Genomic DNA, 17,459 nt, shown 5'->3' with positions numbered 1-17,459 from the left:
CCAGTTCTTAGTTGAACTCCTGATCCTCAGTCGACAGGTCCCTTAACAGAGAGAGCCGGGTTTTGCAATGCTACGTCAACTCCAACTATGTCGTTGATTGAGATTTGGAGGCTGCCCATCGCCGCGACAATCGACCTCCATTTGAGATTGAGGGCGTCAGGGTTGAGGTCCTCGACATCCTGGGCCACGGTCTGCCGGAGTTGCCTCCAGTTCGTCGTGACTGCTATGGTCATGTTTTCCAGGGAGTCCCGCATCGCCGTAATGAGGTCCTCCGCTGTGTACTTCCAGTTCGGGTCTTCCTCGTCCACCTCGCGTGCACGAAAGGTCGTGTATTGCTGGGTGAGGAAGTATTCCCTCGTATTCGGTACAGGGACCGGCGTCTCTGCGCACGATACTGCATTCGAATTCTGGGGGTGTAGGGCGTTAGGCCTTATCGGATAGGCGCCAGGATAATCACTCACCTGCTTGTCGCCAGTGAGATCGCTCAGATCCCCCTCATCGTCCCCCCACATCGCGTTGGGATCCTGGGCAGGATTGGGGAGGCCTTGGTCAGAGACCGCGGCGTGGGGGTCCCGGGTGAAGATGTCAAAGATCGATGTCCTGATCATCTCATCCTCATGGACAGGGGTATGTGTGCGCGACGCTGCGCGAGAGGTCCCAGACGGAGCTGGGTATGGAGAAAAACGGGGGCCTTCGGTGCCACCCGCGGCGTGCGGGCGACCCACAGTGCGTTGAGGCGTACTGTCTTCGGCATTGGGTACACCAGTAGAGTAGGAACGGGAGTGGGAATGCGACATGGCGGCGGGCGTCTAACAGAGATGGTGGTGGTTAGGGTGCAAGAAGCGGCGCTGCTGTGGCGGAGATTATTGCACTTGACTAGAGGAAGCAAAAAGCTTGATCCAGGTCCGCTCGTCATCTGCGGAGGCCATCATGAAATCGCTGTAATTCGACCTTGGCATCTGTAGCATTGGCAACCTGTACGAGATCAATGGCATAGAAGTGACACACACGGTCCGCAATCTAAATCCCACCCCCTTGCGTTTTCCACGACACGACACGCGGTCTGCGATGGGACCAACCCTATCCTGCTCGGCTGCGCGTTTAAGAATCTCTTCTCCATTCCTTGACCAAACAGGGGCTGAGCTTGTAATGTGGGATCCACGTCTTCTTTGAATAGTACAGACTCCCGAATAGAGAAAACTGGACACAGTTGAAGTTGCTTTCAATATCAAACAAGTCTGTGATGAGGGGCGAGGCCGTGCGCCTTTTGATACTCTCCCAGCGATCGAGGGCTTTCACGCCAAGCACTCTTTCCATAAGTGTGTGTTTCGCTCATACCTGATTAACCACGGAGTCTACCCTCCATGATCAGGAGAACACATCTGGAGTACGGGCTCTCAATTTGCGAACTGTACAGTCGCCACTTCACTCACAGTCGACCAGTGAAGAGGTTTCGTAATCAGGTAAGGTAAACTTAACACAGCCTCATCGCTGTTGTCAAATTGCAGAAGGAAGATCTTGTTACACCGTCGTGGAAAATAAGGGCCGACAATGGGTTAAGTGATAGCTGCCATTAGAAGACCGATGAACTCCCTATCATCTACCTTCTTTAGCTCTAAGTATGTGGCAGACAGCATCAGTTACTTTGCAGGCCATTTCTTGAAACTTTTGATGTCGAATTAGGCATAATGCAAGGCACATTCTATGCCAATCATACAAATACTATACTCACCAACCTGTCTTAGGGGAGCTCACGCTGCCCCCCGTTGTATAGCCATCTGCTGGATGTATACTTGTAAAACTGTTCCTTTTGGCTAATAGAGATGAGCACTCCAGCAGCATGCAACAGGAGCCTCCCGGCGCCAGAGAAACTTGGGGCGAACGGAATAATCGCCCCCGTCGCCAAGGTATTCATGCGAGCATCAAATAGTATATGTTTCCTAGACGGCCAGCTCATTAATTATCCACCACAAAAATACGACAATTTCAACAAATTCATGGAAGGAGGAGATAGGGAGTGATTCCGAAATGGAGAAGTCGACGTTCATCGCGGACCCACTCTCGGCGCTTACATGCTCAATTCTGTTTGACCACTTCATCATTCGTCCCGGGCAATAGAAGTCTGCTTGTCCATATGCCGTTCGGAGAGGTGGTATGTGGCTCCCCGGGGAGCGGAAAGTCGACATACTGCTACGGAAAGCACCAGCTCTTCACGGCCCTCAATCGCCCTATCTCCATCGTCAATCTTGACCCAGCAAACGAGAACATCCCATACCCATGCGCCATAGACATCTCCTCCCTCATCACTCTCGACGACGCGATGTCTGCGCACGGACTCGGACCCAACGGCGGGATGCTCTACTGCATGGAATATCTCGAGGAGAACTACGACTGGCTCGAGGAGCGGCTGAGCGAGCTCGACCGTGACTCCTACATTCTCTTCGACCTCCCAGGCCAGGTCGAGCTTAGCACTAACCACGATAGCGTGAAAAACATCATCCACAAGCTCATGAAAGGCAGCTTTCGGGTGCGTGCGCTTGCTACTCTCCGTGCGTGAGCTGACGATGACAAAGGCCGTCGCCGTCAGCTGGCTGCAGTCCACCTCTGTGATGCGCACTACGTGACCGATGCGTCCAAGTATGTCTCTGTCCTCATGCTCTCGCTCCGCGCCATGCTCCACCTCGAGCTGCCGCACATCAATGTCCTTTCAAAGATCGACCTCATACGACAATACGGAGATCTTGGTCAGCATTCCAGCTCCTCGCGCATTTCTCCCCGCTCATGACCTCTCCAGACTTCAATCTCGAATTCTATACTGAAGTGCAGGACCTCTCGTACCTCGAAAATTCTCTCTCATCGTCTTCGCCCCGTTTTGCCGCACTCAATATGGCCATCTGCTCGCTTATCGAGGATTTTGGCCTTGTAGGATTCGAGACACTCGCAGTAGAGGTGAGCCCGCAATCCGAGTAGGAGAATTAACTGTGTATATAGGCCCCCCCTATTTTCACAGGATAAAGAGTCCATGCTGCACCTAACTCGAGTCATTGACAAAGCTACTGGTTGCGTTTTCGTCCCTCCGCCTAGTGCGCCTCAGCCCCCAGGCACTATTGAGTCCCCATCCGACAGCTCCGCTACACGCCGTCCAAATATGCACGCACTCTTCTCAACTGCTGCAGGCCCGATTCATGGTACGCGCAGCGATGTTCGCGATGTTCAGGAGCGTTGGGTCGACGCGCGTGAAGAGTGGGATGACTGGGAGCGTGCAGAGTGGCGCCGCGAGGGACAAGCAGTGCAAGCACAGAAGGAGGTGGCGAAGAAGAGCAGGATAAGAGATAGAGGTATGAATGCGATGACCTGACAGTCCCAATCAACTTAGGAGAGTTACGAAGTACGTATTATTGTATCAGTAGCTCTTCGCTAGCATTGAAGAATGTATCCCTCGATGATGTAACATTATGAGTTGCACTCACTGTACAAAGGTCTTAAACAGTGTGCCAGTGTGGGTAAAGATGAATCCGCTTAATATCAATCCGCATGAAAAAGCGCAGAAATGTTTTTGGTATGTCTTGCATCTTGCTATGTACCTTAGGAAATTATACTGTTCATAGAGCATGCCTTTATGTCTTCCAAATCAGCATGTTCGAAAGACAGGCACTTCGCAAAAAATCAATCAGAACCATGACCGCACCATATGAGCCGCACCGTATGTATAGCGAGAGGCGCTATAACGCCAAGGGCTGCAAACAACGAGGAGCGTACATCTCACCCTTGGACAACTTTGGACTTTAATCCAGCACATGCATTACCCATATGATCATATGCCCATAACGGCAACAGCAAAATTTTCATACCCTGAGGAATTGCTCTTGGCAGGCCGATTTGTGCATCGTTCAAGGCTGAGTAGGTGTACATAGCACAAATTTCTTGAGACGCACCTTACTAGATAGTTTCCGCACACTTGCAAATCGTGAGTAGACGTATCCATTCAAATAGCATATTGGATTCTTGGATGATTTATTCATATTTTTCGAGTCATGGAGAAAGGGCTCACGAAAAACTCATCACAAAGCGGCTGATAAGGGTAGCGGTATCTACCTCATATCGAGTGCGCTTGGTGTAGCGAGTCCGTGACATGACTCGTGACGCGTACTGTGACAAAACGCGTCCTCAGCATTATACGCGTCGCCACCAAATACCGCGATGAGCGCACCCCCGCCCACCGTGCCCTCGGTTCTCTTGCCTGAACTCATTGGCTTTGTACCACAATTCTTGCTAGACGATATCATCAATATCGCCAATGATGCCACGAGACAGACGGTGGATGCGATGGAGGCGTTCCTTGAACGGAGAGACGCAGCGCGTACTGACCCAGTCGACGATTGGAAGAGCACAGAAGAGCTAGAGAAGGGTCTTAACTCATTCCAAACTCTCCTAGAATCACATGTCGATATCGCTTTTGACTTTTTTGAGGCCTGGTCGCTGCGTAACATATTCGCGGTTCCGGCAGACCTTCCGGTCGTCGCCCCGCACCAGAAGGGACTCAATCTCGAGCAACCGGAAGGCAGAGAAGCCGAGTTGATAGACGAGATCAAGGAACTGAGGAAAAAGCTCGAAGCAGTGAGTAGCCGTGGTCTGCTTTGTGATCTATTGACCTCTGAATGCGTTCCAGCATCGGAAACTCCGACGGCTATACACACGCGCAGTGCGGGCCTCTGCTGCTCAACTCGCCCGCTCGCGAAGGCGCCTTGAAAAGCTGTCATTCCTCCGTGCACCTCAGCTACAGGCACTAATCGAGATGCCGAACGAATTTCAAGCCATGTATAATTCTGTCTCGGTACTTCCACCTATGGACGCGTCCCACACGGCGATAGAACCAGTTGCAGTCCCTGAACCTGGCAAGCGTCAATGGGAGACAAATAAGACAGGATACTTGAATTGGGCAGTCGAGCAGCTAATGCAGCGTGCCAAGGAGCAAGCAAAGGGAGAGGGAGTGTTTAGCGAAGGGAGCTCGGCAGTGGGTGCCGCAACAGCTGCTGCATACAGCGTGGCAAGTGCACAGGACGTGAAAGCATTGCTTGAACTCACGGTAAAGAACAATGTTGACGACCCAAACGAACAAGAGAAAGACGCGAGTAGTATGGACAATTTATGATTACTTATGAGTAAATCATAGACAGAACTTCAGTGTGGGATATAAAGGCGTAAAGCTGTTTGTATGAGCGAGCTTCGCAAAAGTTCGACTAGAGAGGATACGGAACGGCGCTTGAATCACGTGAATACAGCTTTTCGGCAATTTACCGGCGCTTGCAGAGAACTATCAACGCCCGCCAGAAGAACGACGACAAGCGATATCCTCAAGCACAAATCATGTCGGTGAGTCTTATCTGTTGCTTGGACGCTGAACGGCCCCAGGAAGTCCCGCATTTGTGAAGGAGATGCATAAAAACGCGGTGTTTGAGGATGGATTGCAGCTCATTTGGATGGATGATGACTGGTGGCGGCAGATGAGGCTGCACGGATTTTGGGACCCGGGCTTGTGTTAGCGGCCGTATTTCTATCTAGTAAGTGCTGAATTGCATCCCAATCCCACAGGCCCCGGAATCAAACTTCAAGCGTTTCGTCGAGGTTGGCCGAGGTGCGTAGTGTGAGGTTTGTTTGGTGCTTGTGTGTGTCTGAACGGTGACAATTTTAGTGGTCCTTCTCAAATCTGGTCCTCATGCGGGCCACATCGCTGTGATTGCAGAAATCATTGATCATAACCGGGTATGCATCGGCGCATTGCCTGGTGTATTTCGTCTTAGGCTAATACCGTCGACCGGATGCGCAGGCAATCGTTGACGGCCCTACGACCGGTGTCCCCCGCCAATCATTCCCCTACCGCCATTTATCCCTTACGCCACTCGCCCTCACCAAACTCCCGCGTGGCGCCGGCTCAGGAGTAATTCAAAAGCAGCTTGAGAAGGAGGCCACCGTCGAGCGGTGGAACAAGTCCTCCTGGGCGCAGAAGCGGGCGGCAATCGAGAAGCGACGGTCACTTAACGACTTCGAGCGTTTCGCCGTTATGCTCGCGAAGAAGGCCCGGAGGGATACTGTGCGCAAGAGCGTTGCAAAGGCTTCGGCATGATGGGTGTTTATTGTCGAGAGCTATCGGGAGTAGTTGAGCGAGCTACGATGGGATAAAATCGAGCTGGGGCGCGGTCTGTATGCGGATGCGTCCCTATGTCATATTATTTGCATTGCCGTCTATGCCCGCCACATGAATATGACATGCAGATCGTCTCTTCGCACTATTTGATTGAGACAGACAAATAGGTTAGTCTAATGTATCAGACGTGACTTCTTTTTCGCCTCTCTATTTGCCCTTCCGCCTCTAGTTCATGCATTGCAGCCGCAGCCCAGCCCGAAATACCATCTTTCTCAAATGCATCTCTCAACCTCTGCTCCGCGTCCGGCCACGACCACTCAATCGACCTGGGTGTTCCATGCGTATGAAGGAGCGACTCCTCAGGAGTGGGATGTGGACCGGTGATTGACGGTAGCCCATCGTCTGGTTCTAGTGGTCTGTGGATCCGAGAAGCAAGAACAGGCATACGAGTCAGGATTAGCTGTCTCATGCGTGTTGCAAACTCTTGTGTCTGCACAGCGAGAGAATGAGCATTTGAGATGAAGGGGTTCATAATACTTACATTTTGAACGTCGAGCGCTGCTTTCACGCCCCAGACTCCCGTACCCGCTACGACACTGACAACTAGCGTAGCGATTCCAAACGCCTTCGCAGAATATAGAGCACCATTGAATTGGTCTGTCGTGAGCATAGGCGCAGTCTCGGTAGTAGAAGACGTGGCTGATGATGCGGGTATAGCGGGACTAGCGACTGCGACTGACGGTGCCGTTCTCCTTCTTGGTGGGGGAGTACGCTGTGCAGGGGTAATTGCTGCAGGAAGGATAACCGTAGCAGTCGTTCGACGGGGCGGGGGCTTGTTATTCGTCAACACTTTACCTAGTGCGGGTGCCCTTTGCCGCCACAGGAGAACGGCTGGAACAGCTAGGGCTGCGGTAGTCAACGCCAGCTAATAGTTCACACTTGTGGATAAACCGAGTTGGGTGTGCTCACAAGGGCATTTAAACGTACCAAAGATATTGGAAGCCATCGCGGTACTGTATTTGTGGTCGATGTACTTAGTCCAAAGACAGGCTTGTATTCCGACTCGTCCTGTCGGTCCCCTGGAATAGTAGCGGAATTGTGTGGTGGAGCATCCTCGTGGGCCATTTTTATGGAAGTGTAGCAGTATGTCCTGGTGTCTGTGAACCAGGAAGAACTTCAGAGCCTAGATACCGCTACGACATGCAAGCCCGGGTCAAGCTATGGGGACAAGGTCTAAGACACGCGCCCACGTGCGATCGACGTTTACTATGTATTCTCTTGTGCGACTATCTTTGCCATGCCACCAAGGCTGATTGCTCAAAAACACAATCTTTGGTTACTGGGGTCTGAAATAACAAGAAAAACCTTCCAAATTTGCCTCGGGTTGGATCTACTGTGCGGCTATATCCTGGAATACACTCGATGGTTAAATAGAAGTTAGGAGAGCGGGGAAATTTTTTTGAGGGGAGGCGTTCAACGTTTAGCGATTCCGTCGTGGCTACTGCTGAGCACTAGACTCTTAGTTTCGTCGTGCGCTCACATCCAGCTTGAGTCAGTACACCAGGAAATCTGAAGCATAGGGCCGGCAGACATCTGACCCTCGAGGCGGTAGTAGTGATCCACAGTCAAATAAATATACTTGCTACAGCCTGAAATGTATTGTGTATACAATAGTGGTGAATTTGTGAGCGGTGCGTTGCAGAGCCTTTCCGTATATCCGATTAGAGCAATCATATTGAACTAAATTTTGAGCTTGGTAGTCGTCCACGGCCGCGTCCTCAGCTGATCAAACCCCTTACTCTCCCATTCACCCATACGTCCTTCAATTCCACGGATTCTATGCCCTTGAGCGCACCCTCCTTCTGTTTCCAATCCCACACGAGCTCACGGGCTTCTACAGGGGGGACGTCGTTATCGCGCGTGCCCACAGTAATGTGCATCCTGTCTTTCACCTCGTGCGGGAGCTGCAAGACAAAATCCATTCCTGTCTGATCGGGATCTGTATCATTGGTTGAGACTGCCAAGTCCAGCACGGTGGCAGCCATAATCCGGTCGTTCCACACCACATGCCCGAGACGGAAGCGGAACAGAGGCGACGATTCCTGTGCATGAAGAGCGTTACACTGTTCCCATAAAGGCTTCTGGTCGGGTAGGTTTCTTGAATGGACAATGGTGATGTGTGGACGTGGGGTGACACGTTTCTTGCTAAGTAGTACATCCCAGAATTTCTTTCCCTCCGAAGGAGTGTCAGCCTCGGCAAGCCTACGCCCGATTACATCCACTAGATCCACCTCAGCCAGAAGGCCAAAGTAACGCACGGCCGGCGCCTTCTTGGTCTTCTCCGCTGTTGGCTTCTTCGTTGTTGGCGCATAGCCACGCGCTACGGCCAGTGCCTCACCCATTTTCTCTTGGTCCGGCTTCGGGACGCCTAGGGTGCGCACACAGGCATCAACCGTGCGTGTGAGGGCGTCCTCAAGCGATTCCTCCCAGTCCATCTCGACCGAAACGTCCACCTCATCGTCGGCAAGTTCATCAGCCCGATTTATGAATTGCCATATGACATCCTCGTGCGCCTTTGTCTCCATGTTCGCGTGCAGGGACTGGTGATTGTCTCCGCGGAATACAACTCGGTCACCGCAAATACGATGGACCGTCGAGAGCGGTTGGTCGAACGACCAATTCAAAGCCATGAGTCGGACTGGTGGATCATAGTCGCGAATTGCGTCTCGCAGCTGCTGGCGATGCTGTTTCAAATGGTTGTTCCTAGCATCGGGATCCGAGATTGAGCTACTGGATATTTAGATACGAAGTACAACCTACTTGTCCGCTATGACTACGTCATGCGTCTTCAACAAGTTTATCACGTTCTTGATGAAGACGGGTGCGGCCTTCTTTATCTTGATATCGTCGCTTTGCGTATGCCCAAAACCGAACAAATAACTTAGTGCGACTGCGATTGATGTCTTACCTGAAAAACGAGTTAGAATACGCAAAACGTGGCATTGGGTGAGCGCGACGCACCAACGCCAGGAACAGCTATAGGCACGATGATTGTCTTGCCAAATTTCTTTTCCTCTCCGGGCTTCTTCTCTTCAGGCGCCTTTTCCATCTCGATTGCGGCCGTGCTCCCGGCTTCAGTTTCTCTCCACTTCAAAAATCGCTGGCGCGTCGCGATGATGCCCTTGCCCCTGGTATAGCCCTCAAATTGACAGCTGTCACGCTTAATCTCGTCAATGACCCAGTTCACGTATAGTTTCGTTTCCGGACGGCGAAGCTTGCTCTTATGCAGGTTTGCATTGCTTATTCCCTTCGCCAGCAACGTCTTGGTTATCTCGCGCCAGTCACGATACATCATGTACGGTTCATCAAACTTGACCTTGAAGAAGAACGATGACCCGGCGCGATATGGCGGCGCTGAAACAGGCTTGCCATCCTCTATCGGTGGCTCGATGACGCGCGTGCGCACCACAAAGCCCTCGAGTGCCTCGCCATTCCACTCGCCGGACTTTCCGACCGCCTCCGTGAACTCCTTGACCTCGGGAATAGACTGCAGGACGAGGGAGTGCGTGACGATGAACCCCCATTCCCGGGCAAATGCATCCACCACGTCCTGATTCATGGTTTTGAATTGCTTCGAGGACTCATTGAGACCATGTAAGTGCAGGCCCGTCTTCTCTGGGCCATAAGGCAGGACATGTTCTTCAAAGGAGTCATCACACAGCTGTGGAAAATAAGAGTCCTCAATTAATTGACCGTGATGTCAATACGTACCTCAGCTACAGCAGTCCAATTCTTAGCCCAGAGCGTCCCAGCAAACTGTTCTTCCGTCTTTCCTGCATCTGCGAGGTGCTTGCGAAGCCATTTCTCGCCAACTTGAGCATGGCTCTCTGCGTCCCCGCTAGCATTAGAATGACCTAGTGCATGCTTCGATGTAACTAACAATTTTGTAGGAGTAAGCGCGGCCATGAATATAATGCACCCGTTCGATTTGAGTGTAAGGGTATACGGTGCACCCGTATGTGTTTTGAGAGATTCCCACTTTCAGTATGATAAAGTGCAATTAGTGTAAGTATCGGTATGGATGACACGATACAATGGTCAGGGGATCATATTCAGGATATAACATTCAGGGAACCGCTTTCCCCGTCACGCTAAAAGAGCTTTTCACGCGACCAAAACCTAGCAGCGTCGTGAACAACGATACATTGAAGGTCGCCGCAAAGCTCAAAGAGTGACAGGGTGCAACCATCCCGCAGAAGATACGTCTAGTTCGCCACCGACTCCCGACCGTCATCGGGCGCCCATGAGATGCGATCGAAAATACATACCGTTGTCCACGGAACTTCGCCAATGTTGAAGAATTTGTCATATCCTCTTGCGACGATCCGGTGTTTTGTACAACTCGCATCCAACTCTTGTGTAAACAAACCGCGGGCGAGGGTCGGAAACGGGGAAGGAACATCATAGTACTTGAACTCGTTCATCTTCCAGCTGTGCACCTTGATGCTGAGATCCGCAGGGGCCGCATACTCGGTTGACTTCACTAGTTTGGGGTTCTTCTTTGAAAGCTTGTGCAGGTCGTCAATAAGCTCGGAGTCCTCTTTTGGAATCGAGGGAGAGATCGTGAACTTCTCCAGTTCCTCTGCGAGCTCAGAGTCCGCCATCTCCACTTGCGATTTGAACTCTCGGGAACAAAGCACAGATCCCCTCTGAAGAGAGCGCGATCGGACGAAATTCAGAGCAAAGCGTAAAGACAGAATGTTGGCAATAAGGAGGGGGGCAGGAGAATAAATCAATCTTGTTTGACTCGACTCAGGACTCGACTAATTTCGCAGCCAGCATTTATGACGATGACAGATATATTTAAGTGTCTGAGATCGATATCCGGAGATCCCCGCTCTTGCGTTTGCATAGATGGCATTATAAGGCATAATGCATGAGTTGATCCTGAGACTCGTTGTACTTACTACTACCGTTCGATTTCCGTTCAATTCCCAGTCACTATTATAACACGACACGAATAGGAGTACCAGTGTTTTCTGATTGTATTACCTATCGAGTTCATGAACCGCTAAGCATAATGTCATTTTAGCAGTATAATTGGCAGGAGGAGACTCAATTGGTCCAAAGCACACCAGTCAACACCGTGATGTTAGAAACGACAAAACGCGTTTCTGCGCAGAAAGGCGTTTTGAGTGCAGAACGCCTCTCGTAAGATTTACGCAGATAAATTTTACGCTCTTAGTCACCAAAATTGATTTGTAGATTGCCATGTAAAGATCGTATTAGCAGACGGGTCGGACATTCTACATGCCCCTATAGCCCATACCTGAACACATCAGAAATGATGCTCATTGAAAGTCACCTGCATTGAAGCAGAGCTTCTGCCCTTATGCGCTTCGTATATCGTATCTGACCGGTAGTACTGCCCTGTCAAGCTGCTCCTCTGGCCGCACCGATCCACATAATTTCAGCCATTTATTTAACGGCTCAAGCTCTAGGAGGGTTGGTAGGAAATCCGAACGATAGGAGATGATCAATCCGGCGCGCACCTCGGTTGGTATTTACAACAACAAGATGTTGACAAGACGAGATACAGTTTGATCTATCACTGTTACCAGAAAATTTTAAGCAGGTGGGTAGACACATTCTTATATGAGCTTTCATGAAGCGTCAGATAAAGCGGACCCCATGAGCCATTCCTCGTGGCGTCCTGTCAATGTCACCCGAACTTAATCCACCAACTCGAATACCCAACCTTCCTGAGCGGGGTTGATCGAGTGGTCTCAAGGTGGTCTCGGGCAACGAACGTACTCCGTGGTTCTCTCGGTGAGTAAATTGTACCAACATGTTGGAGGCGATAAGGATGGTCTGATGTCGAAATGCTGCTCTACTTACTAGCAGCACCGGATCTGCTTCGGGCAAAAACAAACAAGAGATAGTCGGGTAAATCAAAAGTTCGTGAGTCCCAATCACCTGTTGACAGACTCAGCGAGAACAAACGATAGCAGGAAGCCATTGACTGAGGACTAGCCCAGCCATGCGCGGACTTGATATGAGTTGGAGAGGTGCGTATTGGACGCTCAATGGCCACAGATTGCGTATCGATGTTCTGAACTGAAAAGGTTAGCATTCGCCCAGTCCCCAGTCAGACACCTTTCAACGACAGCTGGATCTGAGAGCAAACGAAGCCGACGTTCAGGCGATAAGACTCGACCTCTAGAAGCTCCGGACAGACGCTAGAAAGATGGACTCCAGGCACCAGATCACCGGCACCAGTATCCAGTTGGCTCGGAGTTGACACAATGATAGAGGATTTGACAACATACCTACGAGCACGGAGTGTGTTGGGTGAACGCCGAAAAGCCCGTTAAAATGATACTTAAGTAGAATGATTGTGCCGTCTGCTGCCACTGCCAGGGGTGGCCGTGATCGAGTCGCCGTGCCCTGTGCGGCGTGCGGTATGTAGCAGCCTGGCGCCCGCGTCCCCTAGAGAATTTGACTCACATGTGGAACGTTGAAATCAGCTGTCAGGAAGTCTCCATCAAATGACCAGACTCCAACTAGTCATATCTCACGGAAATTATTGGCCGCGGACACACATGAGATTGTTATCGATGGACCAGCGAGAATATTGGAGGATATATCCACAGGCTCAAGGCAGTTGTTTCGACAGCTGAGGCATGGTGTGGGGCAGGCAGGATGTGGCAGGAGGGGCATCGTGGCCGCTGACATTGGAACGGTGGCGTTGGACGCCAGTGCTCGGCTCTAATTAACCTTATCGGGGCGCTATGGATTTGCCACCGCGGCCGGTGCACCGCGTCCAACTTCTTCTCGAATGCTCGTCTTCGTATGTTCCGAACATTAGTACGACCATCTCATTATGTTTTCACTCGGCTACTAAGCAAGGTATGGCAGTTTCTCAGATCCGTAGTCAAGTCAAGGTAAGACGCTCGCTCGACCCCGGATAATTCTGACCGCGTGAACAGCAAAAGCGAAGACTCCCAGAACATGCGTGTCCATGTGAACAGACAAGATTCAGTCAAATTTAAATCTTTTCTGTAATGAGGACGCGCCTGGTGCGGCGAGCGGGCCCATCGCGGTAAAGAGGCAATGCCTTCGCCCTGGATCTCCGCCATCTGTCAATGTGCCGGCATCAGACACTTGCTACTTCCACCCTAGCTCGCTCGGAGGTCTGCCCAGTCCACGCGCCAGAGAAGCAGCTCGGCCCCATCACCGCGCCAAATCTCTCAGCTTATCGCTCTCCGCGCTCCAGCTATAAACCCGAGGATGCACCCTGTGGGGCGTGAGCCCGCTGTCTCGCTGCGAGCCCGCCTTTCCCCCCCATCCACCAGCATCCACCATGTTTCAATGGAAGTGGCCTGCATTCTATACGTACGTGCAATGAATATTCTCATGTGCTCGTGTGACTCACTTACTGGCCGTTCACTTCCCAGCGCGCCAATGACGCAGGTTGTGCTCGTCGGCATAACATGGTGAGTCGCTGTGGACCCATTCCTCTATCTTGCCTTTCTCATATGATGTACAGCTTCGCCACGGTGGGTATGTTCAATGCAGTCAGTAACTTGGGCGCCGGAGGGCTGGAGAACATCTCGCTCTCCGACACCGCCAACGGTGTCCTATATGGCATGTTTGCGCTTACGGGCTTAGTGAGCGGATCCATCAACAACAGTGCGTATACCGCACCGTATACGTTGTGGCAATGGCTCACACAAGCACAGTAATCGGACCCCGGCTCACACTGTTCTTCGGCACTCTTGGCTATGCGCTCTATGTCGGTGCTCTTTGGTGGTGAGTGTCTTGTGGATGCGCACATGTCTCCGCTGACCCTGACCCTTGTTTTGATAGCTATCAGACTCAAGGCACCAGTTGGTTCCTGATTCTGGCTGGTGCAATTCTTGGTATCACAGCTGCGCTGCTTTGGTCCGCGCAAGGTTCAATTATGATGAGTTATCCACTCGAGAAGGACAAGGGCAAGGCTTTCGCGGTGTTCTGGGCCCTATTCATGTTTGGCTCCTTCATCGGTGCCGTTATCGCCTTTGCAATCAACGTTCGCACTGGGGATCTCGGTTCGGTGTCCACTTCTACGTACATTGTGCGCGGGTGCATCATTGTCAGTGTCTCCATGTCAACTAACTCCTCCTTCAGGCTTTTCTCGTCATCATCTTTATTGGTGTTGCGTCCGTCGTCCTCATCCTCCCACCACATCTCATCGTCCGTGGGGACGGCACTCTTGTCAAGCTGGAGGCAGCCTCCAAACCACATGAAGAACTCGTAGGGATGTGGAAGACACTCAAGAACTGGCGCATCTTGGGTATGATCATCGTGCACACCGGCCTGAACGCAGCCTGACCACATATTCACAGCACTCATGCCAATGTTCTTTGCCTCGAACTACTTCTACGCGTACCAGGGTGCTCTGAACACCGCGCGCTTTGATGGCACCACCCGTGCATTAAACGCTGTGCTAGAGGCCGCAGGAGCGATTATCGGCGCGCTCATGATTGGTTACCTCGTGCTCGACGTTAAATGGGTCAAGCGCCGTACGCGTGGCTACCTCGGACTTGCCACTGTCGTCGTCGTCACGAGTATCGTTTGGGCGTGTGGGCTCTCGTGGCAGACAACATTCGACCGCGCGGAGGCAAAGGTGCTTCCATTGATCAACTACAAGGATGCATCGTACCGCGGCAAGGCGCCGCTGTTCTTCTTCTGTACGTGGTCTGTGGGAAGATGCTCTGCTACTTGCTAATCGATGGCGTATAGATTACTTTGGCGACTCGTGTTACCAGGCCCTCGCGTACTGGATCATGAGTGCGCTGACGAACGACCCGTTCATCCTTGCTCGATACGCTGGTCTTTACAAGGCCATGCAGAGCGCTGCTTCCGCCGGGAGCTACGGGATGGACGCCGTTGCTACCCCGTTCCTGAACGAGATTGTGAGCGAGCCCGTGTCTTGTGGGATTCAGGAGCATCGACTAATGGTGCCCATCATAGCTTGCTAGCTGGATGTTGCTTGTGGTATCGTTCCCGCTTGCGTTCTGGGTTATCCACTCCATCAAGGAGACCAATTACGATGATGAGAAGGCGAGTCTGATTGTTGCGGCTTGGCTTCGATGACTTTTAACGGAAACTTTCGCTAGATGGTGTACGTCGACGACGTCCGCAACGAGACGTTGGAGAAAGGCCCTGAAGCAGATCGCACCTCTATGGACAAAGAGATCGTCGAATCTGAGAGCAAGTCATGATGTCTCGGCCGCAGGACCTCTCGCATCGGCCCCCGCATATAGTCTATATCTTGTCGCAGTTTTACGATTCGGACAATGTCTCATTGACGACGCATTTGTGATGTAACGTATTTTATGTTCAATTGGTATGGGCTCTGGTTGGGACCCTTGGATTTGGTTAGATGTCCGTCCAAGTATAATCAATTCTTATATGTTTGTTGCGCTTTCACCGTGGATATGACAAGGATTACCTACTCTTATCCCAGATGTGCGCAGCGTCTGTCGTGTCAAGTCTTAAAGAGCAAAGTAGATGTTCCTCATTAAATCATGGTGTTAATACAGATCCATATCCGATATGGTGTAGTGGCTAACATTATCGCCTCTCATTTGTGATCGCGATAGCCCGGGGTTCGATTCCCCGTGTCGGAATGAGAGCGCGCAAGTTTTCTGGGCGTTCCTTTTTCCCCTCGAGAACTAGCATAATGTACCAGTCCTGTCCCTGAAGCAAAATTTGAACTCAGTTCATCCACTGCAGCAATGAATTGTGATAGTAATATTCCACGTACTTGAATTCAATCTGACCCTGATTCATGTCAATCACCTCAAGATCTGACTCATGATCAGAAGATGGGGCTCGGTCATCTCATGCCTTCTCACTTCTCACTGTCACAGGCTCCAGTTGGCGCGGCAATTGTTGAAGGTAAGGGCTAAACTGTCATTCTCGAGCTCATCGCCTAAAGGTTTACTCTGTAACAATGGCTGCAACTCCAACAAATTTACGCAAGTAGTAAGCTTCGAACCCAACCAATGTCGACGTACTGCAGACTGGATTACTTGCTGTTCGTCATGTCCATCTGCTTATTGGCCGCGAGCATTCTATCATAACACGAGTGTATCTCGTTGAGCATCTGTGCCTTACCCCTTTGATTTCCGGAGCACGGATCTCGCGTTTATGGTAAGTGTTCAGCAGCAGACTTGTTCTAATGTTATACATGCTTATACTACACGACTGGTTTCTGGCCGCAGAAGACACTCCAACGAATATTCGCACTCGGCATTCTGTCCAATTCCTCTATCGCAGCGTCGAGCAGAGCGTCCATCTCAGCCTCCGACTTGACTATACCGAACCCGCCGGCGTTCAAGATGGGTGTCTTCATTCCTCTCATAACATCTATCAGGTTTTTCCCCATCTCTCCTGCCTCCTCTCCAACACGGCTTGATATTGGGACGACCTTCTCTTCGATGTGGATCGTCGCAAATCCGGCACCACGCAGCATGTCAGGAATTTGGACGGCGCAGTCAGCGACCATGCCCTTCGCCGCGAAGAGAGCGTGGATGAGGGAAGTGGCTTTGGCGGTGACCGGGCCCGCTTCCCAGCGCCCAACTTCTCCCAGCTGCACCCAGCCTCCCGGCACCAGCACCCTATACATCTCGCCGACGGCCAGCTTCCACTCCTCCGCACGCAGTGCGGCGATCAGGAGGCGCTGGTTTATGAGGGTGAACTTGTTCTCCCACTCCAGGGGCAGCTTGGTGATCGTGTTCACGGAGAAGCGGACGTTCCCGCGAGCGGCGACGAGTGCGTTGTCGACGGGAAAGATGCGCGGCTCGATGTCGATGCCTTCGAAGGCGACCGATCGGGGCACGATGTCTCTGCTGATGACGTCGAGCAGCCATGTCCCTGGACGCGGTCAATTCACGCGTCTGTCGTCTCTATTCCAACATCGTCTACTGACCGTTAGCGGTGCCAGACTCCAGGATGCACTCATCCCCACGGAAAGATATGTCAGGGAAGATCAGCCGGTTCCCGAAGATGTTCAGCCAGAGACGGTGCTGGCGAGACAATCTGCTCGATGTGAGTGGGCTGCCGTGGCGCGGGCGAGCGTGCTTACCTTTCCGCCTCTTGAGCGTCTGATGGGAGCACGTACTGTGAACCTGGAAAGGCTTGATATTGTCGCTCTACGTGCTTTATGCGGTCCATAGCATCCCCAGGTGCTGCAGAAATTACTGTCGTGCTCTCCATAGGAAATCAGAACAAGCGGTTTACTTGAGGTTGGGGTTGCACGCAGATG

At 51.7% G+C, this 17,459-nt stretch overlaps 7 protein-coding genes across 7 annotated transcripts; 3 read left to right on the top strand and 4 right to left on the bottom strand.

Moving 5' to 3' along the window:
• Positions 1-26: 26 nt before the first annotated feature.
• Positions 27-797, bottom strand: FIBRA_03401 (uncharacterized protein; the record flags this gene model as incomplete). Its single annotated transcript, XM_012325244.1, has 2 exons — positions 27-407; positions 462-797. The coding sequence occupies 2 exons, from the start codon at positions 795-797 to the stop codon at positions 27-29; spliced, it is 717 nt and encodes a 238-aa protein (XP_012180634.1).
• Positions 798-2,134: 1,337 nt separating this feature from the next.
• On the top strand, positions 2,135-3,358 carry FIBRA_03400 (uncharacterized protein; the record flags this gene model as incomplete). Its single annotated transcript, XM_012325243.1, has 4 exons — positions 2,135-2,527; positions 2,588-2,744; positions 2,795-2,949; positions 3,011-3,358. 4 exons carry the CDS (start codon positions 2,135-2,137, stop codon positions 3,356-3,358), a joined length of 1,053 nt encoding a protein of 350 aa, XP_012180633.1.
• Positions 3,359-4,200: 842 nt separating this feature from the next.
• On the top strand, positions 4,201-6,124 carry FIBRA_03399 (uncharacterized protein; the record flags this gene model as incomplete). The annotated part of the gene is made up of 5 exons (XM_012325242.1): positions 4,201-4,617; positions 4,670-5,086; positions 5,593-5,635; positions 5,693-5,763; positions 5,828-6,124. 5 exons carry the CDS (start codon positions 4,201-4,203, stop codon positions 6,122-6,124), a joined length of 1,245 nt encoding a protein of 414 aa, XP_012180632.1.
• Positions 6,125-6,326: 202 nt separating this feature from the next.
• On the bottom strand, positions 6,327-7,270 carry FIBRA_03398 (uncharacterized protein; the record flags this gene model as incomplete). The annotated part of the gene is made up of 3 exons (XM_012325241.1): positions 6,327-6,635; positions 6,687-7,070; positions 7,133-7,270. The coding sequence occupies 3 exons, from the start codon at positions 7,268-7,270 to the stop codon at positions 6,327-6,329; spliced, it is 831 nt and encodes a 276-aa protein (XP_012180631.1).
• A 653-nt stretch (positions 7,271-7,923) lies between these two features.
• On the bottom strand, positions 7,924-10,809 carry FIBRA_03397 (uncharacterized protein; the record flags this gene model as incomplete). The annotated part of the gene is made up of 5 exons (XM_012325240.1): positions 7,924-8,908; positions 8,966-9,113; positions 9,167-9,866; positions 9,917-10,183; positions 10,474-10,809. 5 exons carry the CDS (start codon positions 10,807-10,809, stop codon positions 7,924-7,926), a joined length of 2,436 nt encoding a protein of 811 aa, XP_012180630.1.
• A 2,699-nt stretch (positions 10,810-13,508) lies between these two features.
• On the top strand, positions 13,509-15,411 carry FIBRA_03396 (uncharacterized protein; the record flags this gene model as incomplete). Its single annotated transcript, XM_012325239.1, has 10 exons — positions 13,509-13,540; positions 13,603-13,641; positions 13,695-13,837; positions 13,888-13,957; positions 14,015-14,261; positions 14,315-14,480; positions 14,533-14,877; positions 14,930-15,102; positions 15,161-15,262; positions 15,307-15,411. The coding sequence occupies 10 exons, from the start codon at positions 13,509-13,511 to the stop codon at positions 15,409-15,411; spliced, it is 1,422 nt and encodes a 473-aa protein (XP_012180629.1).
• Positions 15,412-16,391: 980 nt separating this feature from the next.
• On the bottom strand, positions 16,392-17,410 carry FIBRA_03395 (uncharacterized protein; the record flags this gene model as incomplete). The annotated part of the gene is made up of 3 exons (XM_012325238.1): positions 16,392-17,068; positions 17,124-17,233; positions 17,280-17,410. 3 exons carry the CDS (start codon positions 17,408-17,410, stop codon positions 16,392-16,394), a joined length of 918 nt encoding a protein of 305 aa, XP_012180628.1.
• Between the last annotated feature and the right edge of the window lie 49 nt (positions 17,411-17,459).

Source organism: Fibroporia radiculosa (assembly GCF_000313525.1).
Source record: "Fibroporia radiculosa TFFH 294 genomic supercontigs, scaffold1995, whole genome shotgun sequence".
In the NCBI taxonomy this organism is placed as follows: Eukaryota; Fungi; Basidiomycota; class Agaricomycetes; order Polyporales; family Fibroporiaceae; genus Fibroporia; species Fibroporia radiculosa.
The sequence above is the reverse complement of the archived record's forward strand: the minus strand, read 5'-3'. Positions and strand labels throughout refer to the sequence as shown.